General features: G+C 41.5%; 1 protein-coding gene across 1 annotated transcript in view; it reads right to left on the minus strand.

The window, feature by feature from the left end:
* Positions 1–23253, minus strand: part of PTBP3 (polypyrimidine tract binding protein 3) — a 37742-nt gene extending 14489 nt beyond the window's left edge. Inside the window, exons 1-5 of the mRNA XM_054178983.1 lie at positions 23212–23253; positions 10764–10839; positions 7221–7387; positions 5285–5422; positions 584–739 (exon numbers count right to left, since the gene is read on the minus strand). Of these exons, the coding sequence (XP_054034958.1) occupies positions 584–739; positions 5285–5422; positions 7221–7387; positions 10764–10839; positions 23212–23253 (579 nt within the window). The remainder of the gene's footprint in view (positions 1–583; positions 740–5284; positions 5423–7220; positions 7388–10763; positions 10840–23211) is intronic.
* Positions 23254–23715: the final 462 nt, after the last annotated feature.

Raw genomic sequence — 23715 nt, forward strand, 5'->3', positions numbered from 1 at the left:
ATCATCACAGCATAACTCTTAGCAGGAGCTATGGTCATGTCTTTCATAGCTACAGCCCATCACTGTTCCATGCCTTCAGAGACAGTTAAAAGTAAATGGCATTGTAAGAGTAGTTGAACAACCAAAAACATTTGTCCAAGCAACCCCACTGCTTGCATCAAATTACAGAAGCGAATATAAAACCCCAAAATACACTTCAAACTACAAAAGTTACTTGGTACAATGAGTTCTAAAATATTGGTCCACGAATTCATTAACAATCAATATTTCACTTGTTCATTGTGTGGACATAAATTAGAAATAACACCTCAGGCTGCCACAGACACCCAGGAACTAAACCAAATTAAAGACAGCATGAAAAGCTCAGTACAGCAGCCCTGTTTACTCAGATTTTTTTTTTTTTTTTATATTATTATTTTCTTTTTTAACTGATTTAAGCCTAGATCCTTAAATTGCATCAAATAATTGTAAAGTGACAGTCATTGATTAAATTTCAACAGGTACTTTTTTCACATGGCAACATTTGAACAGATTTTAACTATTCCTGATTATTTTATATTATTTTGTTAGCAATCCTCATTACCTGGTACAGCATTTCCAAAGTAATTGGGTAGAAAGCGTTTTCCACAATGATTCGAATGACAGGAGTTCGAGTTGGATTGCGCCCACCTCCAGCAGCACCAGCGCCTGCAGCAGCCCAGTTTCTAGACCTCGCAGCTCTCGAGCCATATCTGGCTTTCTAAAACCACAATGCAGCAGAGACCACAATTAACCTACATACACACACACTACTCTTATCTAAGCAGAGTTCTCTCACAAACAAAAGGATATAAAATGCATTTAAAATGCAACTTTGAAAATATATATATTCCTTTTATCTGATTATTAATGCAAATGTCATGTTACCTAATAGGTAAATTGTATCTTTCTCTTCCCTTTGCCCTCCCCTGAAAGATGGCAGATCATCACAGTATCACTAAGGTTGGAAGAGACCTCAAAGATCATCGAGTCCAACCTGTCACGACAGACCTCATGACTAGACCATGGCACCAAGTGCCACGTCCAATCCTCTCTTGAACACCTCCAGGGATGGTGACTCCACCACCTCCCTGGGCAGCCCATTCCAATGGTGAATGACTCTCTCAGTGAAGAACTTTCTCCTCACCTCCAGCCTAAACTTCCCCTGGTGCAGCTTGAGACTGTGTCCCCTTGTTCTGGTGCTGGTTGCCTGGGAGAAGAGACCAACCCCTTCTTGGCTACAACCACCTTTCAGGTAGTTGTAGAGAGCAATGAGGTCACCCCTGAGCCTCCTCTTCTCCAGGCTAAACAACCCCAGCTCCCTCAGCCTCTCCTCATAGGGCTTGTGCTCAAGGCTCCTCACCAGCCTCATTGCCCTTCTCTGGACACGTTCTATCCTTTCACAGAAATGTGACTTTCTTCTTTAATTAAACTGTTACCACTTTGTAATGCCTCATAGACCAAATTTTTCACAATTCACTGAGTTTTTGTCATTCTAGTGATTTTTCAGCAAGTCAATATGATGACAACTAGTCTGTGCATGAAAAGGTATTTTCTCTGCTTTATTAGAATTTTGTTCTCTTCCAGAACTATGTTTTGCTGGGGATAACCTTAAAGATTCACACCTTGCTCTTTTTTTCTAAGCTAACCTAGCACCCACAAAAAAACACCTCTAAATCTCAGTCCTCTAACTGCCTCACTGGGACTTTGGAAGACTATACACGTCTTTGGATGGGCTTTCTTCATAAAGGTTCAGGCTGCCTCTGAGAGCGCTATGGAGAATTGACCCCTTCCAAACGTAGTGGTGCAACTGGAAGTCATCTGGCAGTAACCTTGTTTCCTTGAAAGATGGACTAAACATGACACACAGTAAGATGTTACTCTGTTTCAGAAACAGATACCCCTGCACAATAATCTGTAGTTCAGGCCTGAGCCTAGACTCCAGCTCTGAGAATGCAGTGTTTAGCTGCTCTGCTAAGGTCTCTAAAATTCAGATAAGTGAAAATGTCAGAGTCCTAAGTGGGAAAAAAGGTTATTTTAAGTACACAATGTTGGGTTTACAGAAAATGAAAACTAGTGTAATGCACTGAGTTGAAAAAATACTCTGAGAAACGGATACAAGTCTTGTTTGCAACTATGAGTATAGTTTTCCTGAGGCTGTTGAATATACCTTCTTGTTATTTTATTTGGTTTTGCAGATTAAAACAAACAGCAATCCAGCAATCTTGGCTAAGGAAAAGACAAGGAGAACAGCAGGCAATGGCAGCAAGTTTCTGCCCTGTGCAACAGCCACTGCCAGGAGTCTCCCCAGTAACTTCCCAGGTGCCTTTGCAGAACAGGCAGAATGCTCTGCAAGCGGAAGCAGATGATGACGAGGATGGTGGTTCACCCAGACTGGAGGAGTTGCTGAGGTTTAGTCAGTCTACACTCCATATCAAAAACTCTTCAGTAATGAATACTGAGATGAGTTATCGCCACAGGCGACTCACTTCTGAAGGGAGCAAAAAGCCTGGTAGGCAGGCCAGACCCATGACTTCAGGAAGCCTGCTGCCTGCCAGGGACATGGGTTAGTGATGTGAAGAGAAAACTTCCTTCCCTAGCTCAGCCCTCAGACCACTACCCACTGCTGATCTTTCAAGTAGGCATTGATGAATAGTAAGAAGTCCAAGGGCAATGAAGAGAGATTTCAGGGCCTTGGAACAACTAGTTTAGAGACTAGGAGTGTAAGCAGTGTTCTTCTCCATTCCCCCAGTTGCAGGGACTGATGAGGGAAAACAGGAGGAGCCAGCAGATCAATGACTGGCTCCAAGTCTGTTGTCTCAAACAAGATTTGGGGTTCTTTAATCATTGATTGATTTACAGGACACCAGGCCTGCTGGCAATGAATGGGATACACCTGTGGCAAAGTGAAAGTATCCTAGCACAGGAGCTATCAGGGCTCAGTGAATAAGCTTTAAACTAGATTGGAAAAGGGCAGGACTGCTACAAATACAACCAAGGACAGCACAGCAATATTTGAGGGACGATGTTCTAGTGAGGTCTGTCAGTCTGTCCATATCAGTGGAGGTAGGGAATGGAAACCTATAAGGCAGTAAAGACACTATGGTTACTGATGAATTAGCAATGATAGTAGTACCTGAGAACAGACAGGTAGGAATTAGAAGCTGTCCCTGCAAAAATGTGTCAAGACCTTTAGACCAACTGAAGTGTTTCAACACTAATGGACACAGCATGGCAAACAAACAGGTGAAGCTGGAAGCCATTGTGCATCAAAACTATGATATAGTGGCCATCAAGGAAAGGCCATGGCTACAAACTTTTCAGAAGAGTCAAGCAAAGAAGGAGAAGTGGTGACATGTCCTTGTATGTGAAGGAGTGTTTTGATTATATTGAAGTTAATGATAATGACAATAGGGTTGAGTGTTTCTGGGTAAGAAGCAGGGGGAAGGCCAACAGATCATCCAACCAGGATGAAGACACATGAAATATTCTTTAAGTATCTAGAAGAAGCCTCATGATCATTAGCCCTTGCTCTCATAGAGGACTTTAACTTCCCTAATGTCTGCTGGAAGTTTAACACAGCAGAGAGCAGTCACAGAGGTTTCTGGAGTGTGCAGAGGCTATGTTCCTGACAGAGCTGGTGAGGAACCAGCTAGGGAGGGCACCCTGCTGGACCTGCTGTTTGTGAATAGAGAAGGACATGGGGTTGACACAATGCTTGGGGGCCATCTTGGGCAGAGTGATCATGAAATGCCAGTTCTCCATTGTTGAAGTGAAGAGGGGGCGGGGGGGGTCAGTGGAACTGCAACCTGGGACTTCCATTGGGCAGGCTTTGGCCAGTTTCAGAGACTGGTGGACCCAGTCCTGTGGGAGACAGTCATGAAGGGCCAAGGAATCCAGGAAGGAGGGACAGTGCTCAAGAGGAAAGTCTTAAAGGTGCAGGAATAGAGCATGCCCACGTGCTGAAAGACAAGTTGGTGGGGAAGACGACCAGCCTGGCTGAATAGAGAGCTTTGGTTGCAGCTTAGGGAGAAAAGGAGATTCTGCAGTCATTGGAAGAAGGGACAGGGCACTCAGGACAACTACAATGTTGTCATGGAGCCAGAAAATTAGAAGAGTCAAAGCCCAAGTGGAAAATAATTTGGCTTGAGCTGTTAAAGAGAACAGGATATGCTTCTACAAAAACATTAGCAGCAAAAGGAGGACTAAGGAGAATTTCTGACCTTTTTTGGATGCAGGGGGAGAACAGCGGTCAAGGATGAGGAGAAGGCTGAGGTGCTCAATGCCTTCTTTGCACCAGTCTATAGTAGTAAGAAAAATTGTTCTCTAGATACCCAGCCCCCTGAGCTGGAAGATGTGATGGTGAGCAGAATGAAACCCGCATAATCCAAGGAGGTGAACCACAATCACATACACAAGTCTATGAGACTGGATGGCAGACACCACAGGGGTACTGAGGGAGCTGAGGCTAGTGCTGGTCTCTTTTCACAGGTAATTAGTGATAGAAAAGAGGGAATGGCCTCAACCTGCAACTGGGTCGATTTAGACTGGATATTGGGGGGAAAAAATTCATGGAAAGAGTGGGCAGGCATTGGAAAGGGCTGCCCAGGGAGGTGGTTGAGTCACCAACCCTGGATGTGTTTAAAGGTGGTTTGGATGTGGTGTTTGGGGATATGGTTTAGGGATGAACCTTGTAGAGTAGGGTTATTGGCTGGACTTGGAGATCCAACCTGAATGTTTCTGTGATTCTGTGGACTGTGATTGTTTAGTATGGCTTCTCCCTTCAGCCTCATTTCCATACTAAACAATCACAGTCCACAAATGAGGCTGAGGGGAGAAGTCATTGCTTTCTACAACTTGCTGAAAGGTTGTAGATAACTCCTTTGTGAAGCAAATGTGCCAGCAGACAGAGACACGAATGGTGCATCTCACATCTGACCAATGAAATTTGTTTAGAACAATCTTTGGTTTTACACCCAATTGCAGATTTGATGGAAAACTTTTTTAAAGGCACAGCCTAAACTGTCACACCCACCTTCCTTCCACCCCCAGCTCTTACTGCTGAGCACATCATATGTTGTGGGATACCCCTTCTCTCAGTCAGGATTCCACACTCACACAGGGAGGGCAGTATGAGAAGCAGAAAAGGCCTTGATGTGATGTCAGTGTCAAAAGCTACTATGAAGGAAGTTAATTCCACCCAAGCCAAACCCAGTACACAACTCATGTGCAACTCTATCTTACAAAATGGAAATAATATACTTACAAATAGATAGCTAGTCTGGAGTTCTTTGTGATTAGAAAGCTGAATATGAACAGGCTGACCGCCAAGGACAGGCATAACAGAAGTGTAGTATTGCATCATATTAACAGCAGCTTCTCCAGAAGCCATTTCCAGAAATGCCTACAAACAATACATAGCAGTTTTCAGTGTTATTTTGTTTACAGGAAAGAAGAAATCCTCAAAGCACCATTTCTGCCAAATTCTACTCACTGAAAAAAGACCATGTGGAAGTACAGTACTGAATTGCTCAGCATTAAAATTTGTGTATGTATGTTTATGAGGATATTTGATCTTATTGTACTCACAATGTAAAAATGTTATTAAAAAATAATCATAGAATCATAGAATCAATAAGGCTAGAAAAGACCTCAAAGATCATTAAGTCCAACCTGTCACCCAAGACTTCATGACTACTAACCCATGGCACCAAGTGCCACGTCCAATCCCCTCTTGAATAACTACCTCCAGGGATGGTGACTCCACCACCTCCCTGGGCAGCACATTCCAATGGCTAACAACTCCCTCTGTGAAGAACTTTCTCCTCACCTTGAGTCTAAACCTCCCCTGGCATAGTTTGAGACTGTGTCCTCTTGTTCCGGAGCTGACTGCCTGGGAAAAGAGACCTACCCCTCCTGGCTACAACCTCCCTTCAGGCAGTTGTAGACAGCAATAAGGTCTTCCCTGAGCCTCCTCTCATCCAGGCTAAACAATCCCATCTCCCTCAGCCTCATAAGGCTTGTGCTTGAGGCCTCTTCCCAGCCTCATTTCCCTTCTCTGGACATGTTCAAGAGTCTCAATGTCCTTCTTAAAAAGAGTGACATATTGGAAGCAATGCTGTTAACAATACCACACTGCTAATGAACTGATTAGATTCCTGAACCTAAACGCTATTAGCTAGGCAGTAGGTACAAACACTGATTGGAAAAGTAGGAACAGGAGAATAAATGTCAGTCAGCTTGGGCATGATGTTAGCCCATCTCAGTGTTCTCAACAATTTTTGAATACCTACTATTTTTAGGATTTCAGTGTTTACTGATGGTGTGAACTACCTTATCACATCTAGAAGGATTAGCAAAAAAAAACTAAGTGATTTGTTTTGCATTAAAAATGAACATGCATGTTAATTATTTAATCGGGCAGGTCATTTCAAGACCTGTGTTGATGTCTGCCTCCCTCACTACAGGAAGGATACTGAGATGCTGGAGCATATCCAGAGAAGGGCAATGAAACTCGTGGTGAAGGGCCTGGAGGACAGGGCCTGCAAGCAGTGTCTGAGGGAGCTGGGGTTGTTCAGTCTGGAGAAGAGGAGGCTGAGGGGAGACCTCATCACTCTCTACAACTACATGGAGGGAGGCTGGAGCTAGGAGGGGCAGTTTCTTCTCCTTGGTGTCAAGCGACAGAACTAAAGGAAACGGTTTCAATAGGCAACAGGGGAGGTTCAGGCTAGATGTTAGAAGATATTTCATCACTGAAAGGGTTCTCAAATGCTGCAATGGTCTGCCTAAGGCAGTGGTGGAGTCATCATCCCTGGAGGTGTTTAAGCAGTGTGTGGACCTGACGCTTGGGGACATGGTTTAATGTCAACCCTTCAGTGCTGGGTTGAGGGTTGGACTCGATCTCTGAAGTCTGTTCCCAGAGGATGTATTCTGTGATCAACAGGGACAACATAGTTCTTTATCATCTATATTTTCTTTCATGAGACAGATACAATGTTCAACAAGTTACAGGCTATCATTTAATCCAGAAACATACTAAGAATTTCAATATCAAGACATCCTTTCACATTCACACTTGAGCTCTGAATGAAATATTTATACATTGCTGCAGTCATTTCATCCAAATGCAACACCAAAAGGGTCACAGCATGAACCACATCTTCAGCTCTGCACTTACAACTGAAGCACTGAAAATGACATACCTGATGCCTCCCTTTTAGCAACATGACATTGGTTACTCTGCCAAAAGGGAGGCCTAACGAAATGATTTCTGCATCAGTAACATGATTTGGAATATGGCAAAGATAAAGGACACGTGAAACCTCCTTGCTGTCTGTTTCCTCCATTTCAGACTGCTGATTCCCATCATCTGAAACATTTTAATGAGAGGAATGGATAAGCAAACAAGACAAACTTATTGAGCAGTATAGATACCAAAACCTAAACCACAAACTACTATCTTAGCACTGACATCAGCTTAACTGTAGCTGTGTGAATCCTAAGGTCAGTTCATATATAACCAAAGGACAGTTTAAGAACCACCCTTCAGATGTTCCAAATCTCCAATATATATACACCTCAAATATATTTTTCAGATTTTATTAAAGAAAGACTACTGTCCCACAAAGCCTGTGAAAAGGACAGACAACAGTGAGGCACAAAATCTGTAGAGGTTCTAGAGTCTTCCACTTCAGTAAACTGCCTGGTTTTTTAACATATGCCTCTTAGGATCCAGTAACAGCTAAGTGGCCAACAGTTTTGTATCAAGGAGACGACTCAAGAGCTCTTGAGAGCACTTTTAAGCAGAACACCACACCTGGAACAGGCATTTAATTCAAGAAGCTATCACAAAGGTGATTTCATTTTTACTACTTTAAGTTGTAAGTCAAACTATGTATCCCAGTAAGAGATTCTGCTAAAATAAACTACACAATCTTATGAAACTTGATGAAAAAAAAATATCCTGAACTGAGGGTAAAGCATATTGGACAGAAATTATGTATAATTCTAATGACATATCACAGAAAAGGGGAAAAATGTTATTTTTTTGTTTTGTTTTTTACTTATATGCTATAACAGCTTCACTCTCACAAGAGAAATAGCCTTAACACCTCATGTGTTGCATTCAGCCTTCTAAAGAGATTAGGAATTAATATTTGTAGGAGCTTAGTAAGTAATAGAAGATTTTGCTGTAGGTTCACACAAGTCATTTGGTATAGGAGTCTTTAGAGAGGGTGCTTTTCCTAGGAGGAAGTCAGTAAAACCCCAAGTTACATTATCTAATTCCCAGTCATGGCACATTCATAACACAAAATAGCTAATTCCTTCATCTGCAAAAAAAATGTATTGGTCTTTGCATCACACATTTTAAATGGCATCATGTGCTCTTGTGGGCATTCTGAAAAATGTGACCATGTGTCACACTTGCTGGGGACAAGACTTTCATACATGCAGAAATACTGTGAACATGTATCAGTACTAATCCATGACAGGATATGCATTGCTATTAAAGCCTAACATCCCCTCCTATTTTGTTGAATCTACTTTTCAGATTCAAAATGCAGAGGACGTCCTTTACTTTACTAAGTCAAGGACAGCTTGACTAAAGAAAGCAGGAGATGAAACCTAGCAGGAACCGTGCCTTTAAAATAAGAGTTTCTCACAGAAGCAATACCTTTTAGGTTCTGACTCATTCTCAGTGGAGATGAGACATAGCTAAGAGGCAAGCACAGCATTTTCTTTCTACATCCTCACTGAGTGTTACAGATTTCAGGTCAGGGATTCAGCCAAAAAAGACTGTGCTTGGCAGAACAGTTTCAGCCTGTGTACATACAAGGTGCATCCCCTGTTTCACTACCCACCCATTAGCAAGTACATGTTAGCTCTAGCTGATCGGGCTCCTGCAGAAGAAAAAGGCTTTCAAAGAAGAGAAGCCTTACAAACAAAGTGAATTTAAGGGCCTAGTGCTAAAAAGTTCATTACAATCATGATTCATGACTGACACAAAAATATCAAGAAATCCCAAAACATATTTTAGAGGGGGAAAAAAAAACAAAACCCAAAAAGTTGCAGGTGAAGCAGTTGTACTAGGTAAATCTAGGTGAAGAGATGAATCTCAATATGGAGTACATCAACACAAAATTAAGTATACATTATCAATGAGAATTAGAGGGAGGGTTTGGATTTCTCAGAAAACAAACACATTCATCTTATTTTACAGTTTAATATCACTTAGACACTCTTTACATCACTATGAAGGATCAGTGGTTGAACTGGTAATTCACAACAGTCACTTGAACCCAGCATAAATTTATATGCCTTGCCAGCTGGTTACTTCTCAAACTATACCATCTATCCATCTCTGAAATATATTTCAGCTGTCAGGTTACTGAGTTATAAGCTAACACTGCTTCAGGTCAAGCAGAGGCCCCTGGACATCACACTGAACTGATCAGAAGAAGTATGAACAACCTGACATGAGCAAGTCAAAGAAATAATAATAATTTAAAAAACCCTTCAAGTAAGTTCCTCAGACTCTTCCTGCCCCTTATTCCCTATCAGAAATATAGCAAGGAAGTGTTAGGATGCTTAGCAAGATGTTGTTTGATTTGTCCCTTTCCTTATTATAAATTCAACTATTTCAAAAACACTGCTGGCAGGCAATTGTCTCTCTTACAAGTTAGTTAATCTGCTTTACCTTGTTAACTTACACAGGTATGTGTCATTAATACTTCAAGCCCACCTAAGCTGAAAGTAACTCCTAAAGGAAGCAGTCCCAGCTTTCTTTCACTTAGAACTTATTTTCTGGTCTAAAACTACAGCTAACCAACTGCACTTTCTCAATATGAGGAGTGAGGAGGAGCGAGGAGGAGCATAAATGTCTTTGGACAGTAGTGCTAGTTTCACAGGTTGAAGAAAAAGGTAGCTGTGGTTTCATGCTGAGCAGTCACACTGCTTGAATATACCCAGTTCCTTGCATCTGTCTATCCAGTATTTTCTGTTTATCCAATCTATTACCACATCTCCCCCCCCCCAAAAAAAGAGTTTGCTGAATCAAAATGTGTGCAGAATGACATCAAGAAAGCATCTAATTCTGGGGAAGAAAAGAAACACACTGCCCGCAACAAAACACCGAAGCAAAGCACAAAAACCACCAAAACCACACATCTTTCCTACTGCTTGCCTTCCGAAAAACCCTACCATTCATCTCAACCCATGGAGAGACTGCTTGGAGACAAGAACAGGTAGGAAACCAAATCACAGGACTGTTTTGTGTTTGTGTTGCTGTTGAGAAAGTTCTGGAAGCAGGGTAGAAAGCAGCAACAAGAACACTCAAGGCAATCAGCTTAACTCTTTACTATGTATCCACATAATGTGCCCTATTGATACAGAAGTTTCAGCTTCTGTCTCTAATCCTGAAAGCTTCAAAAACAAATTTCTTTCAAATGCACAGCTAAAGGAAAATTAAGCAGGCACTTCAGAATATGTACAGAAGGCTATTTGCTTGATGATAATTATAAAAACCAGAATATTTTTCTCTTTGCTCATTTCAACTGATCAGTTTTATAGCTCCTCAATCCTGTCATTGAATTGGAAAGACTCCAGTGGCTGTACTGTTGCAGTCAGATTATAGTTCAGGCATGTTAAGTGTGCTCACAGTGACAATAAATAATACAAAAAAATACATTTACAGATAAAATATACTCTGTTGAAGAACTGTGATAACTATCTTTATGTATGTATACCTGTAGCTACAGTGTTGCTGCTCATGGTGAAAGGCCTGGGAGTGACACCAGAAGAAGCAAGCTCGTCAGGTCCACCCTAAAAAAGAAAAGACAAGATTGTAGTTAAAAGCTCTTACAGAGGAATATAAAATGATGTAAATGAGCAAAAGTTCCTCTGATTTACTCTTCCCAAGAACACATTATCCACTAGTGCTGTGAACTTAATTTTTAGGGAAAAAAACCCCACACCAATCACACCACTTTTCCTTCCTTTCAAGATGTTACCAAATTCTGATGTGGTACACTTCCCATTTGTTTTATTATTTCTCCTACTAAAGTTTACATCTCAAAAGATCAAGAATAATAATGAATGCTTATGAAATCAGCTCGCTGCAGGCTATGGTTCTGCAATACAAAATTACTTCCAGGTATGAGTAAAGGCAGTCACACAGAGTTGGTCCAGGCCAGAAGAGACCTCCAAAGGTCATCTAGTCCAACCTTCCTGCAGTCAGCAGGGACACAATGGACCCTGAACAGAACTGATTCAAGACATATTTAAACATGGCACTTATTTTTAAACCTAATCTTACTCATCCCAGTGAGTAAGAAATCAAGTAAGAGAGCAGTAGGCTGAGTTAGCTGGGCAGGGTGCTACTGAATAAAATCAACTGGAATAAGGAAGTTTACAGAACATGGGGCAAGGGGCTGAGCACTATGGAAGAATACAAGAATGTTATCACAGTATGTAGGGATTCAAAGAGGAAAGCTAAGGCTTCCTAGAAATAAACCTGGCAAGGGAAGTAAAAAACTGCAAGAAAGGCTGGACACTGGAGGCAAAAAGATGACTAGAGGAAATGTGAGCCCACTGCTGAATGAGGTGGGCATCCTGGTGACAGAGGTTACAGAGAAGGCAGAGCTACAGAATGCCTTCATTGCCTCAGTCTTTACTGCTAAGGCCAGTCCCCTAGAGAGTTGAGTGGGGAGAGTCATAGTGGTTAGAAAAGTCCTCTGGAGATCATTGAGTCCCTATCAAAGCAGGATCACCTAGGGGAGATCACACAGGAACACACTCAGAAGGGGTTTGAAAGTCCCTAAAGCAGGAGTCTCCACAACTTCTCTGGGCAACCTGATCCAGTGCTCTCTCACTCTCTCTGTAAAGAAGATTTTTCTCAGGTTGAGGTAGGACTTCCCATGTCTATTGTCCCTTGTCCTGTCACAGAGCACCACTGAAAAGAGACTGGCTCCTTTTAGTTGACATCCACCCCTCAGATATTTGTAAACATTAGTAAGATCCCCTCAGTCTTCCCATCTCCAGACTAAACAGTCCCAGATGTCTCAGCCTCTCCTCATAAAGCATCCAGGAATTGAACACTTAAGGAGCATATTCTGATTGTAATTAGAAGTATGTGCAGCCATTATGTGATAGAAAGTATTAAGGATGGTCTTTTACTAAGCCGATTCACAAATTTACAGAAGATAATTAAAAACCCAACACACTACTGTTTTAACTCCAGTTGTGAAGGCTCTTAGCTTGTTTTTTAACTTATCCTTGATACTACAGAAGAAAACTCTGCATTTTTCAAAGAGTCTGTGAAAACACTTGGTATTTTAGTACAAATTTCGGTGGCAGGTGCCTTTTTTTAAGCAACCTGTAGCTATTTGGAGGTTTCACTAAGTACCCTGTCCCCAAATACTTCTATTCTTTTGACAGATAAGCTAATTTCAAGGCCTTAACATGTATTTTCACAGTCTTGCATTTAATTTTATATGCACTGATACAAACCCCACAACTTTTATCTTTATTTTCAGAAAAGAAAAAAATAAATTTGCCAAATTCTTCTGGGATTAAATGTTGTTTTAGTTGACTGAAGACTCAGGTAAGTTATCTTGGTGCGAAAGCCAGAATATACCTTTTGGACAAGCTATGTAATGACTATTTTTGCAGAAGCTATAAAGTCTGTAATTGCAAGAGTTTTTCAGATAAGTATAAGCTGTCTAGGAATTAGTCTACAAGTGAGAAAAACCAATAAATTATTAACTGTAAGACATACACACATTTCATGGAATTTACAGTTGCCAACAAGAAGTTATTTGTTTCCACCTTACATTTTACCGTCTGCCTCAGTAGCTTACAGCATTAGACACTTGGTAGCTTTGCCACATGAAACTGCAAGTGATAAATTTGATGCTGATTTCTGGGCAAAATTCAAAACATGAGTGATCAATTTGACACTGAATTCCAGGCAAAATACTGCAGCAAATGCTATTTAACTGTGAGGATTTGTAACAGAATACCCTGATGATCAGAGAGAACTCTTAAAAACAAAGTGCAAAGACCAGAATTTACTACCACAGATAATACAGAAAACCTGTAGGGCAGTCATAATCTGAAAGGTAATTTAGCTCTCTTGGAACAGGTTTTAGCATATTCTCAGGAAGTATTCATAATTTCTAGGACACCCACAGTTTCACGCAGTAATAAATCACTTGTGGGATTGTGCTGTAAAGCAGTGAAGCAACTCCAGGATAAAAAGAATCACAGGAAGAAGATTCAGGTGGCTGCAGCAGTCTACATTCCAACTCTCTGAAGAGCTGCCCTTATATCGATTACTGGGGCACATAATGAACTGCTTCAGGATGGGGGAACTGAACCATCTTCAGCAGGGGAAAAAGTGACACCACAAAATTACAACCTTCAGTCAAACCTCGTGCCTATACCTATCCTGATCCATCATTCAATCACCATATCCTAAGACAGCTCCCTAGATTTTGCTTTCCAACTGACAACTATTAACCCAGTACTACAGCAGCCAAAACACCATGAAAGCTCTTTTAAACCCCAAGCTCATCACCTAGACAGCTGTTTTACTTGGTCTAATAAAAGACTAGTCTCTTTGAGCCACAGGTACATTTAAACAGGAAACCATCACTACAAATGTATAACTTTCTTCATATCTTCAATTTGATACAAGGAGGCTTTTTAAATGAATGCACTTTTAAGTCTGCTTATGTTTTAAAAAACCTAACCCAACCAATAAAATATGAATTCAAGACACCACAGAATAATTGGCATGACACAGTCATGCTAAGCCTAGAGTTCATCAGTGACGTAGGAGGATTCAACATTGTGGTAGGTTGAGAGAGGGCTTAGCTCTCCCTCCTCCACAGAGTAAGAAACCACAGCTAACTCAGTCGAAGAGCAAAAGCTATATATTTACAAGCATATATGGAAAGCAGATTATATATAACACAATATATACAGGTATTTACAATATATACACAGAAATACACAGCAAAGACAAATAACACAACAAAAATCCCTCCCTCAGGGAGGGATCCCCTCTTTGGAACCCCCTCTCTCCCCCCCTTACCTCCCTTTTTCCCCAAAAAGGGGTTAGAGAGAGAGAAAGGCAAGTTACTAAGGAAAAGAGTTGTTAGCAAGCTTCAAAAGCCCATGCAGGATTAGTGTTTGCTTATCTGAAGGCCAAGTCCAGCAGTTCGCAGAAGAAGCAGGCAGGGAGAACAGGCTGAAACACCCAACTCCCCCAACTCCCAAACCCAACTGCACTGAGGAAAAAATTTTCCAACCGCTTCACAATCTAAAGCTGAATTTTTGTTTATCAACCAATGAAATTCGTTTAGAATATCAGAATGTTTTGGTTCTAGTACCAAAAACATTAGCCAGTGTGTTCCAGCAGTGTTTGTTCTTAAAGGCACAGCCTCAAACGACCACAAACATGCCCTCAGCAAGTATGCAGACGACACCAAGATGAGTGGTGCAGCTGGCACACCTGAGAGATGAGACACCATCCAGAGAGATCTGGACAAGCTTGAAGGTAGGCCCATGTGAACTTCATGAGGTTGCTGGGACAAGAGCTGGCTTGAACTGGAAATGTGAGCTCACAGTCCACAAGGTGAACTGTACCCTGGGCTCCATAAAAAAAATTACCAAACCAGTATGGCTAGCAGGTCAAGAGATATGTTTCTGCTCCTCTGCTCCACTCTGGAGACCCCACCTGGAGTAGTGTGTCCAGCTCTGGAGTATTCAGTACAGGAATGACATGGACCTGTTGGAGCAGTTCCAGAAAGGCCACAAACACAATCAGAGGGCTGAAGCATGTCTCCTATGAGGACAGGGAGTGGGAAAACATGCAGTTCTAACAATTAAAGTCATGAGTTTTATTACTACCAGTTTATATTCATGATCATCCCTCACTACAGTAGCAGAAATTAGAAACCCAGGTACTTGTTATTTAAAGAATTCAGGTTATATCTAACTGAACATTGAACTGACCCTCAACCCCATCCCATAAATTTGATCTCAGCATTCCTTCTCCACTTTCCACACATTCTAAGAGTTTTATTCTTCACTGCTTTCTAAAACAGTAAGGTAATTGAATATCACAGAAACATTCAGGTTGGAAAAGACCCTCAGGATAACCAAGTCCAACCATTAACCCTACTTGACAAAGTTCACCCCCACACAATATCCCCAAGCACCACATCCAAAACACCTTTAAACACATCTGGGGTTGGTGATTCCACCACCTCCACCCTGGGCAGCTCATTCCAATGCCTGACAACTCTAGCTGTGAAAAAAAATTTTCCTCATGTCCACATAGTGCCAGGTACAAATATAATGAGTTTTCATTCAGCAATAATGTGGGGCATGGGCACCAAAATAGCAATGCTCAAGCCACTAAGTCCAGCTGGAGAATCAGAGCAGTAACAAAAAGTTCCTTAGCTACCTGCCATGATGAGAATCAGAAGGGCTTCCACCTGTCTAGGATGAAAATTGTGTGCTCAGCTTACTCTCTAAAATGCCTGTACACCGACAAACACAGTGTGGGGAATAAACAGGAGGACTTAAAGATCTGCGTGCATTCAAAGAGCTGTGATCTGTTTGCAGTTACTGAGACATTGTGGGACAGCTCACATGGCCAGAATGCTATCATGGATGGCTATGTGCTTTTTAGGAATGAATGGGCAGCAAGGTGAGGTGGCAGGTGTGGCCGTTTGACGCTGTGCCTTTAAGAAAGGGGTACACTGGCTAAATGTTTGTAAAATATTTTGGTATTCTAAACGAATTTCATTGGCCAAGGATTGTGGGAGGTCAGATTGGACCCGGGGGAGCTGGGAACTTTCTCTCAGTCTTCCTTCCTTCGCTGTCCCTTTCAGCTGGATCTGCTTCTGGGCTTCTTGCCAAGAGATAAGAACTAACTCCCTCCCTGTAACAGGCCTGTCCGCTTCTTCCCCTGTCCTGCTAACCATCCTCGTCTCTTCTTCTACCTCTCTGGGGGAGAAGGGAGGTGGGGGGTGAAGAGGCCACAGGGGGAAGCCCCCTCTGTGGGGGGTCTGGTTTCTGGTTGAGTTTATTTGCTGTATGTTCCTGTATATATTGTAAAATACCTGTATTTGTTGTGTTACATCTAATCTGTTTCCTTGTAAAATATACTCTCATTTCTCCGACTGGGTTTAGCCGTGGTCTCTTTCTCAGTGGGGGAGGGAAAGCAGAGCCTTTCCTTTCGAACCACTACAGCAGGGTTGCTCTTTACATGAAAGAGCAACTACATGTACTGAGCTCTACACAGGGGCAGATGAGTGAGCAAGCTGAGAGTCTGTGGGTAAGAATTAGGGGGACAGGCTAACACAGGAGACAGAGTTATGTCTTTTCGACAGATGTGGAGAGGACCCAACAAGGAGAGGTATGCTCAACCTTGTGCTAACAAAGAAGGCCTGGTTGGTGATGAGAAGGTTGGAGGCAGCCTTGGATGCATAACCACTAGATGATGGAGTTCAGGATCATGCAAAGAAATAGTTGGGTAGTAAGGGGGATTGCAAGACTGGAGCTCAGGAGAGTCAACTATCACCTCTATAAATATAGCTTGCATTATAAACTATAAACATTTTATAATCAGTTTAGGATTATAAATTGTCAGCAACTACTCTCCCTTATCATTCCACATCTATGAATGCCATTCACAAGTGCCAAATATTACAATGTAAAACCAATTATTACTAATGAATTAAAACTATAGTTTGCCAAACTGGAGGCCAGAGATGCTTCCCAAGGAAAGATACTTCATAGAATCAATAAAGTTGGAAAAGACCTCAAAGATCATCAAGTCCAACCTGTCACCCAACACCTCGTGACTACTAAACCAGGGCACCAATTGCCACGTCCAATCCCCTCTTGAACACCTACAGTGATGGTGACTCCACCACCTCCCTGGGCAGCACACTCCAATAAGCAAACAACTCTGTGATGAACTTTCTCCTCACCTCAAGCCTAAACTTCCCCTGGCACAGTCTAAGACTGTGTCCTCTTGTTCTGGTGCTGGTTGCCTGGGAGAAGAGACCAACGCCCTCCTGGCTACAACCTCCCTTCAGGTAGTTGTAGAGAGCAAATCAGTTTAACTGATTTCCTTAGTCACTTGGACAATAACACTGTCACTTCTCCCTAGGACTCTCTCACCAAGACAAGACTACTCATAAAGGGAGACTCAAACACAATGCTGCTAATTTAAAAGACTGCCTGTCTTGGGAAAGTACAAAGACACTGAAAATAAAAATCCTATTTTAAATCCCATTCTTTAAACACTTTAAAGCATTTCCATAAAATGCTATACATAGGTAAATCTCACATTTCACTGATTTAGGCTGGGTTACCATGCTGGTCCCAATAATCCAATTATTACAATGGGTTTCTCAGAAATGTGAAACGAGGCAATTTCAAGTACTCCACAATCTCCCAGACCATCCTGCCCTTCCCCACATCTTCTCTCATGATGATGATATCCTGCAAGACAACCTGGAGGACTTCAACATGGCATAGAAGGCTCTATACAGAAACTAAATTCTGCTTTTTCCACCTTCACTGATACACACAAGGCTTATACACACCAGAAAGTGTATGGGTATCCCAGATTAATCCTTTCTCCTCTTCTCCTGGAAGTTACACCACAAATGTCTTTACAAATTTAAGAGTGATGCTCAATGGATTTCACATCCAAGAGTACTTAAAAGGGCTTGAAATACAAACTTAGGGTAGGTTTTGGCTTTTGGGGAGTTTTGGTTGGTTGGTTTGTGTTTGTTTTTATTTGTTTTTTTTTTTAATTATTAAAGGTTAAAAATTGATAAATAAAAACAGCCAAGAGAAACAGAACAAAACCATGAGGCTTATGACTACAAATGTGGTATCAACAAACCCCAAGAAAGATTGTAATAAAGGAAGCAAGAAGTTTATGTGAAAGGCTAGGAAGAGCTTTTTACCTTCCAAGAGATCTATAACAAAACTGTATGAATGAAACAGAGAGAAATATACAATGCTTACAAATTGCTGCAAAGGTAATGGTAAACAGGTCAAAGGAAGAAAGAAAAACAGTATTATAAAAGTAAAAATGTGGTGAGCTGTGGAATTTTTTTTCTGTCTTTCAAAGGAAATAGTTTAATAGCATGGAGGAGAAAAAAAGAAGAAAAAAGAAAACAGCAGGCAGGTTCACAACACTTTCCTGCAGAAAGTATGTTATGGAACACTGCAGATAAGATTTAGCAATGAAGAACTGCTTTTGAGTTACTTTTACATTTTTTAAGCACTTCATTTTAATTCTTTACACTTGTTTTCTGTTTTGGAAGGCAAAGCCATTGTACATACACAAGCTCTGTTTCAATGCATTGAAAGTCATGTATTAGTGGATAAAGCAAGGTTGTACAGAGTAAAAGGAACCTATATATAAACAAGTCTTTTTCAGTGACAGAGTTAGTAACACTTGCAGACTAATAACTACTTCAGAAAACTCAGTTTCTGAAGCAACACATGGCTGCTTTTATTCTAGGGGAATAAAATATGTAGAATTTCATAGCATTATAGACACCAATTTGTTTTGTTCATCAGTACGAGATGCCTATACTCACTGACCTTTCCTTTAGCTTTAGTTCACACATCTTAATCCTAATTCTTAATAAGGAATTGAATATGTGAACATGACTGTAAATAAACACTATACTAGAGTGTTAGAGGTTGGAAGGGACCTGCAGAGATCATCCAGTCCAAACCCCCTGCCAAAGCAGGATCACCTAGGGCAGACTGCACAAGAATACACCTAGGCAGGTTTTGAAAGTCACCAGAGAAGGAAACTCCACAACCTGCCTGGGAAGCCTGTTCCAGTGCTCCAACACCCTCACAATAAAGAAGTGTTAACCTGAAATCTGGAAAATGTAATTTTTTCCACCCATACCTTCTTTTACATTTTGATACCCTGTCCCAATCAACACTTGGTTGTCTGGAAGAGAAAGACCAAGAGGGGAAAAAACCCAAAAGCAAACACAAACCAACATACACACATCTACAAATTTGAAAGTCCAAGCAGCTCAAGAGACTATGGATGTCTACACTTCATCCTTATCTTCTGAAAGATATCACTACTTTTTTGTTAAGGAGAGCAAGTTTTTCTAATATTTCTGTCTTTACTGAATAGAAACAAGTTTGCTGGCAGTGACAGAAACCAAATTAAAAATTAACAGATTACCTGCTTTTGAGTTAAAAGAAATTTCCTCCACAGAAACTAGGCTTTGCTGCCATCACATGCAAGGTCTTACAATGTGCACTGAATAACTTTACTCAAAAAATTCATCAGAGGTTTAAAACTGACAGAGTTTAAAACTGGAAAAAGATAAGTAACCAAAACAAGGAAGGCACAGATGTGAAGCTCAATTTTCCTAGAATCATAGAATGTTTTTGCTTGGAAGGAACATTTAAAGGTTTGTTCACCTCTGCAGTGAGCATGGACATCTTCAACTAGATGCCTCTAAACACGCAGGGCTCGCAAGAAGCAGTTCAGTGCCGGGAAGCCACCTCAGGTGTCCCCAGGGAATCTGTTACATCCCTATAGGACTACAGGAGAGAATGGTCTGGGGCAAGGCTGGCATCCTGTGCCTGATCACATGGGAACAGAAGACTCTTGGAAGCTTGACACCCCTGCTGTCGAGTCCACCCTGAACCAGTCTCTGTTTCGGGAGACTTTGTACAATGATCCTCTCCACAGGCTACAGAGCTTTGCTCTGGGCTGGCAGAAGCAGGGAAGGACCATTACAAGGTGCTGCCAGAGGGTAAACAAGCAGCCAAAGGAGCCTGCCAGCCCCAGGAGGGTGTATGGCAAAGTGGCAGCAGGCTGATGCCAACAGGAGTTCAGGCCAACAATTTCCTCCCCAAACCTGTGAACCCAGGCTCCCAGGGCTGGGGGCAGGAGGGCTGCATGCTGCACAAGAGGGGCTGTGAGCTGAGTGCTTGGAAACAGCAGCTGGAGAAAGTGAGGCTGCAGCTGGAGCAGATGCAGTTACAAAATGGAGCTGCCTGCCACCATACACCCATGTGTCCTCCTTCACTGCCTGCACCTGATCCAGCCCAGTGGATCAGCATCCTGAACTCCAATGAAAACCTGTGAGGCTGCTCAGAGCCCCATCCAACCTGACCTGGCATGTTTCCAGGGATGGGGTATCTACTACCTCTCCAGACAACCTTTGTAGTGTTTCACCATCCTCATTGTAAAAATCTGCACCCTTAAGACATGATGAGACAAATAGCTTATCTGTATACATGGAGCAAGACAAAGAAATTAAGAGACTAGAAAACAGAAACAGATGAAGTGACAAGTAAAAAGAGAGTTAAGAAAACAAACAGTCTCTAGTGGGAAGTAAAGTAAGAAAATTAACAACAAAAAGACCCACAGAAATGGAACTGGAAAGAAAATCCTGATCAAGCTATGCAAAGCTAACAAAACCCAAGAGGGGTTATCTGCAATTTATAAATTAAATTAAGTCACTTGGCAATGTTACAATTCAATAAAATACTCGATGCTATAGTCTAATTTGCAGCAGCCTTTAGTGTCACTGTGGCAGCATGCATTTTGTGCTGACTGACAAACATAATTGCTTCTAGCCTAGAAAATATTATGGTTAAAACATGTTGAAGGCATATAGAAGCATAGAATAATTTAAGTTGGAAATACCTTTAAGGTTTGTATCTCATAAAAAGTTGGACCATAGTTTACACACTAAAGAGCAGCTACTGAAGTATGCTGTTGCTCTGGACAACTGAAAAAATGTGCTTTATCCTACCTTTAAAAATGTTGATGGCCTCTTCCAAGAGGCAGTCCAGGTGTTATCTAGTAAGCAAAGAATCAGAAGTTGGAGCAATACTTGTAACAAAATCAGTGCAATGTGCAGTAGAACAGAACTGCCCTGGCTTCTCTTCATTACATGTAGAAGTTAGTTCACATCCTTCTCAAGGATGCACAGGGTGCAATTAAGCAGACAGTATTTTGATTCCTTTGCTTCTGGTATTCACTATTGGGAAAGAATTTTCTGTCTTCACCTTGACTTTAGGTGCCACTGTAATACACCACCAGCTTTAATAAATAGTTACAGCAGCAAGCAAAAGTAGTTGTAGCACACCACAATTAAGAAAGCCAGATGAAAAATTATTAGATTGAATCACAAGAATTAATTTCATTGGTTTTCACAGACAACTTAAGAGTGCAGTTTCCCGGACAGTTTACGCTGACCTAAGGCTGCCCTGAACCGAGGCAGTCAAGTCATTTTCCCACTCTTGTGTTTTCACAGCTCCCCCTGCAGTGACTAACAATAGGACAGGTACCAGAGCAATGTACTACGCAATTGTGTAGCAATTGCGTAGTACATTGCTCTGGTACCTGTCTAATTGCTACACAATTGCGTGAGTCAAAGATGCTGCCTCTTCCTCTCGATGACCTGAAAATGTAGCCTCTATTATCACATACTGAAATTAGAAGAAAATAAGTCTCTCACATGTAGTCTTCCATAGCGATTATACAGCACAAAATAAAGTTAAAAGTACAAATGATGTCCAACAGTCAGAAGCACAAAAAGCAAATGCAAAGTGCAATTACGTGCAATGGAACACAGAATATCACAATTTGAGATGTTAGATTGGTACAGTTTAAGAACTCTCAGATTTTGCTTACAGTGTTTTTACTCAAATTAACAAATACCATGCTTAAGTTATCCTTAAAATTAGTATTTCAGGGCAGTATACACCAACTATTGCATGCCCCTTTCCCCCCCCCCTTCCTTTCGCATATAAAATAACAAAACCTTTATGAAAAAGTAATTTTAAAAACCAAATGAACAAACAAAACCCAGACAACCTCTCCCCAGTTCAAAAGAAAATTGCACTAGTTGAAAGAGAATAGATGAGAACCTAGGTGAGAACCACACTCACAGCTCGGACGGCAATTCCACAAAGCACAAGGAAAAAAAAAATAAAACCAAACCAACACAAAAGCAACATAAAAACAAACAAACAAACAAAAAACAAACAAAAAACCACACCAAAATAAAACCCCACATAAATTGAATTAATAGAAAAATAAAATTACATGTTCCTCACAGGCACACTCAACAGATTAAATAAGCAGATTCTCCCTCCAGCGAGAGCTGCCTTAATTTTCTTTTGAAATTTTAAGAAAAAGTAGCTTCAAAACAGAAGTGGGAAAAAAAAAAAACAAAACACCAAACGCTGATCGTAACAAAATCACTCATTACGTTTTTCAACTGAGTTGTCCAAAAAGATACTTTCTAACATTATTTCCTTCTTGATTAATCACTACTTATACATGCTCTTCTCAGTCTGCTTCCACCACCACACAGAACTCAGAAAAGTTCTGGCTGTGCCACTCCACATTACCAGACAGAAAGGGAGGGGAGAAATCTGAATTCCTAGATTTCAAGAGCAGCTAAAATTTTACAGGTCACCAAGGTACAGAATACACTTTAAGTTAACAATTCTTACGTCTTTGTATGAATTTAGAAGCACTGACTTTAGTGATTATTTCCATTTTCGTTTGTGTGAACTGTTGTGTTTTCGGGGCCGGGGGGTGGGGGAACTGGGAAAAGTACTTTACTGAGATTAGGCACAATTAGTTTCCCGCGTCAACTGAATTTCCCACCCCGGACAAACTTCGCAGGCTCTGGGTTTTGAAATACCAACAGGCAAAGCTGGGTGGGGGGGAGCGAAATCCAGCAGTCACGTTTGCACTTAAAAAGCTGTGAGGGAAGTTGGTAGCACACATACGAACCTGGACTTACTACTTAGTTTTCAGTGAAGCAACTTTACCGAGAGGTGTAACAGTAGTCCGTGCACACACCACACTACCGCACCAACCAACGCACAATACTTCAAACTTGCTAGAAATAATTTTATCTTTCGAGGACCACAGCAGCATGCCACGTTCTAAAGGCCTTCACTGAGGTCTATAAAGCTGCATTTAGGACTACATGAATAGTCTGATTATTAATTAACCCTCCAGAAGACAGACTTCCACTTACGAGCTTCTGTCAGGCAGCGGCGACACGGCAGGGCATCAGCCACGCGGTTTTATCCTGCTACAGACTAACAACCGGCTGGGCTTAAGCGACACAGAACTTCGGTTACCGCACGAAACCGCAATCTCCGAAAAATCTGGTCAGGGCACATACTCACCGTCAATAAAGAGACACCGAAAGGCTTTTCAACACTCCGCGGCACTACGGAAGGTCAGCCTGAGCCCAGCGGGATGTTAGCAGCGGCTCGTCAGCGCCCGAAACGGGCACGGGCTCCGCGCCCCGCCTGCACCTCGGCGGTGGGAGAATGCCCTCGCTGCCGGGAAAACCGCGACCCTAACAGAGAGGAGAAAATAAGAAAAAGTAAGAAAAAGTAAGAAAAAGTAAGAAAAAGTAAGAAAAAGTAAGAAAAAGTAAGAAAAAGTAAGAAAAAGTAAGAAAAAGTAAGAAAAAGTAAGAAAAAGTAAGAAAAAGTAAGAAAAAGTAAGAAAAAGTAAGAAAAAGTAAGAAAAAGTAAGAAAAAGTAAGAAAAAGTAAAAAGAAGACCTACTCGCGCTCTCCGGATCCCACAGAGATACCTGCTCAAAAGCCTGGTCCCTCAGCTTACAAGTCAGCG

Source organism: Dryobates pubescens, chromosome Z (assembly GCF_014839835.1).
Source record: "Dryobates pubescens isolate bDryPub1 chromosome Z, bDryPub1.pri, whole genome shotgun sequence".
Lineage (NCBI taxonomy): Eukaryota > Metazoa > Chordata > Aves > Piciformes > Picidae > Dryobates > Dryobates pubescens.